Below are 4,587 nucleotides of genomic sequence, written 5' to 3'. Positions count from 1 at the left end.
GGTGTAACAAGCCCAAGGAATATTCATCATGGTGGTATAAAAATAATATATATATATATATATATATATATATATATATATACTATACCTACATATTTTCTTTCTTGCATATAAAAAAATAGAAAATCCAAAAAATATTAGATAGACATCCTGTTAAAAATCTGCCATTAGAAAATCTATCTAAACCCACAAGAACAAATCTTTGAATGGCTGACCGCTAACCCCTTATCCTAATATGTGCCACGAGCTTTGGTGTTCTTGTTGGAGTATTTTGTAGGATGATCAGAAGTAAAACCATCCATCCAAAGTACATTCTTCCTAACTGCTACTACACCCACTGCATGAGGAAAACAACTTCTGGAAGGATGAGAAAGATCCTAAGAAAGACCACAATAACATCCAGCTTGGGGGAGGAGCATCCCCTATGTATCTATCTAAGTATTTCTTTCCCTTTTCAGTTTTACTATCTTTGAGTTTTCTATATATTTGCTAAAGCCATAAAAAGATGCATAATAAACAAAAACAAAATAAAAATTCATCTTAGCTATATATATATATATATAGTAAGGTGTGATCTTAAAAATGAAAAACAAAATAAAAGAGTGTGTATAGTTTTTAGGAGTTAAATAAATGAGCTCTGAGAATAATCTCTTACAATGAAAATGATGGCTAGTTGCTCTATCGTAATTCCTTTCAAGTATCTAGTTTTCAACTTTGAATTCTCCCGAGTTTTGGATAAGACTATTTTGATATAAGAATTTACTTTGAACTTAAAACTCGTGGGTGGCATATGCTTGATATAAGTCTAGGTAATTGACAGATATGATATGAGAAGGTCTGAGCTATTGTTTATCTTGTTCCTAGTGATACTAAAGTTCTAAAAATTTATCTTTTGAAAAATATAAAAATCTTACATGATGAGCTCCTATATGACAAAACTTGAATTCCTACCAAGGCCATATATGATATTTAGATTAGGAAAACTTCTACTCATATATGCTGCTTGTTTTGCATTGAGTTTAGTCAAGCTTTGTTGATGCCTTATGAGAGGTTTGTCATGCTCTTAAAATCAAGATCACGTACACACCACCCAAATATGCACTACTCCTACACTGGAGGTAGGCGCAACAACATGCCATCCATCTAGATTCACCTAAAATGTTTTACTCCTACACTGAGAGAAAACACCAAAAATATGCCCTATAGGATATCCACCAAATAAATGCTCCAAGTTCTTGTTGCTATCTCTCAAAAGTTTTGTTGCAGTCAAAAGAGACATGGAGCTATGCAAAAGTTATTCATAAAAAAAAGAAAGAAAAAGAAATGGACAAGTGTCCGAGATATTAAAAACAATGGGTACTCCGATGCCCGTCTAAAAAAAGAAAAAGATGAATAAGATAGCCCATGTTTTCTTGCAAAATTGTTTCTAAGTTTTAAAAGAGAGATATGTTTTCAAGGAGCAAAGTAGAATTAGGTTAGCCACCATATATATCCACCATATCCATCCACACACATACACATCTTTAGATCCAAGGTTTGACTTTATAATATATGTATTACAAGTATGCTCTCTATGCTTTCTCCCTACCTGTGAACTCCACATAAGCCTTAATTGTAGGAAGAGAAAGGCATAACATTATTATTGCCTTGATAAGGATCCACAAATACCACAAATATTGAGAGACTTGATAGTGTCATACAAGGGAAGCTTTGAGTTTTATTTTGAAAATCTATAAAAACTCCAGAATAATGGTTGAGCGAAGAACTTGAGACATAGTGCTTGACTTGATTGTCCTGTCTTTCAATTGCTCAAGACTTAAGTGAAGGCTGAGAAGCCCCATGGTTGAAGGTAATATGGGTAAGTTTGAAAGTTAGATCGGTTTATTCTAATCCGGAGGAGAATTCTTGTTTGAATGCATGTGTACTTTTGAGGAGTTGCTTCAATGTTTTCAAAATCCTTAAACTTCAGATTTAGTTACTAAGTTTAGTTTTGCTAAGGGACTAGCAAAAGGTAAGCTTGGGGGAGTTATTGACGGTAGTTAACAACCAATTTAAACCATTAATTGAACATGCATAAGGGCATAAATATAATCACTAATGAAGGTTTAAGAGCTTAAACTAATAAATTCCATAAGTTTTAGTGAATCTGTGTTTCCAGCAGGGTTTAATCAGAAAACCATCAAGGAGGACCTAATCGTCAAAGGAAAATATGGAGTTCCACCGTGGTACCTACGTGGAAAGACTCTAGAAGGGTCCAGAATCCATGTCACCAAAGCGGAGGGCCACCCCCTGACAGGTGGGGCCGCTCGGCCTCTTGGTGGGGCTGCTTAGCCCCTATGGGCCCCACCTATCAGCCTCATCGCTATGTCAATTTTCCACCACCTTTGAGGATGCATCTAGGCCGTTGCTTAAGTTGGTTTGATTAAAGGGCTCACGTTGGACCCTCAGGGCTATATAATTCAACCCTTGCCTCTTTCCCCATGCATAACCTAAGTCATCAAGTCATTCGAGAAGATAGAAACCCAAATCTCCTTAGAGCTCCTCCTCCATAGCATAGCTAGTTAGGATAGGTCTAGAGGGAGGCAAGCAGGACTTCGCTTGGATTCCTGATCTTGTCAAGAGCGTGGTTTGGTATAAACTTTGTACCCCTCTCTCTCTTGTTTTTTCATTATTTTTATATACTAGTTACAATTGTTATGACAATCTCAGTGTTCATCTTATTTATGTTCTTTGTTATGATGTTCAATGTCTACGCTGATTATATACTTAGTATAGCTAGTTTATCATTATGTTTATGCACAAGTTCGTATAGCGCTCACTCTAAAGTAAATGGGGTGGGTGGTCGACATTGTGTAAGCGTGATGCTTATACGTTGTTTTCCTGCGAATACACCCTATATTCTGGGTCATGTGGTAGATCGCGGATGTGACACTCTTGTTGAATCCTTTGTAGTCCACTCCCTGAATATAGGTGCACGTAGGGTCCGATTACAAAGATAGAACGAGCTCTACCCTCAATCTTTTTTAGTAATATCCCTTATATGTAGATATGATGATGATTATAGCCATGATTACTAGGTGCAACTGCACTAATCAAATGTATGTTTTGACTTGTAATTAAGAATGACTTAGGAATTATTCCTCTAATATTCTACCTGACCATGCTACGCTGTAGAAAGGAGTGCTTTGAGTGATTTATTGTTATTATTACTTATCATTTATACACATCTTATCCTATGACTTATCCTTGTTGTGAGTAGAGTAATGGCTATGGTTTATTTCTCCTTCAATAGTATAAGTTATCAATACATGTCCATGCTAGACCTTCCCAGTGGTAAAAATATAAATAACGATACCTGAAATACTCTTGGATAAAATGCTACAATGGTATATTATTTGTGCGCCTGCGGATACTTTTCATTCATAGATTTATATATATTCTCTCTAGTCACATAATTATAAAGAACTGCTTAGTGTTATTCTAGTAGTAATACTATGTAGTACAAACATATATCTATGGCATCATCACTAGGGATGACAACCTAGTAAAGTTAGAGGATATAGGTTTATAATAGGTGGCCAAGTACTCAAACAAGTGACACATTAATAAACACCAACACTTATATAGCTCGTGAGGTAGGGTTACAGGTCTGTTGAATCAATCCTGATCGGTTTACAATGATAGGAATTACAAAGATTGAGGAATCTAGTATATCCGAACAGATTTTCCTTGATCGCCAAGGATGTTTACGTAGCCTTCCGAGGCACGCCAATCTATGTCATGCTCTGCCTGGCGTAGTATCAAGGGTTGGGCCTCCCATGGGGGCTCGGCCCATGTGCAGCCCTGTGGGTATCTAGGATTATACCCCCACGGACGGTGTGGCCCAACGTCATCGGTGGCGGGGATAGGGAGCTACAGCTGTTGGAGATGGTTGTAGCAGTGGCGATGCCCTGTGGTGACGGCGAGGGCGGTGACGAGGTCCGTGGAGGCACCCCAGTGCCGGATCCAACGAGGGTGGCTTCGGTGGCGGCCGCGATGTTGGCACCCGGCGTCGGCGGCCGCGTGGGCGTTGAGGGAGCCCACAGAGGCGCCCTAGCGCCGGATCCGACGGGGGTGGGCTTGCAGGAGGCGGCAGTGGCGGCCCCTGGCGGCGGGGAGAGCGTTGAGGGAGCCCGCGGAGGCACCCCGACATCGGATCCAGCGGGGGTGTGCTCGGAGGCGGCCATGGCGGTGACTCCCGACATCGGTGGTGGTGCGGGCGTTGAGGGATCCCGCCGAGGCGCCCTAGCGCCGGATCCAGCAGGGGTGGGCTTGGTGGTGGCCGCGGCGGCGGCTCCCTGCGTCGGTGGTGGCATGGGCAGGTCTGGGCAGAGACATAGGTCGGCGTTGGGGTCAGGAGGGGGAGGAGGGGGCAGGAGGGGGAGTTGTCTGATTGGTCAGGACCGGACTAGGGTTGGGGGCCTCTCCGTAGGAGAGTCCGTTACATGGACCAGTGATTTTGATGAATGTCTCACAATGAAAAAAGGTCATCAGGTATTAAAGAGGTTATCGCTATTGTTCGAGAGAACAGCTGAAAAAGCTAGTTGA

At 41.1% G+C, this 4,587-nt stretch overlaps 1 protein-coding gene across 1 annotated transcript; it reads left to right on the top strand.

The window, feature by feature from the left end:
- The first annotated feature begins 3,945 nt into the window (after nucleotides 1-3,945).
- On the top strand, nucleotides 3,946-4,587 carry LOC136470044 (uncharacterized). Its single transcript, XM_066468018.1, has one exon. The coding sequence runs from the start codon at nucleotides 3,946-3,948 to the stop codon at nucleotides 4,585-4,587; it is 642 nt and encodes a 213-aa protein (XP_066324115.1).

The sequence above is a fragment of the Miscanthus floridulus genome, chromosome 8 (genome assembly GCF_019320115.1).
Source record: "Miscanthus floridulus cultivar M001 chromosome 8, ASM1932011v1, whole genome shotgun sequence".
In the NCBI taxonomy this organism is placed as follows: Eukaryota; Viridiplantae; Streptophyta; class Magnoliopsida; order Poales; family Poaceae; genus Miscanthus; species Miscanthus floridulus.
This window is presented reverse-complemented; position numbering and strand designations above follow the sequence as displayed.

Excerpts from the sequence above, each read along its gene's own strand:
- LOC136470044 (XM_066468018.1), top strand. The coding sequence starts at position 3,946 with ATGCCCTGTGGTGACGGCGAGGGCGGTGACGAGGTCCGTGGAGGCACC.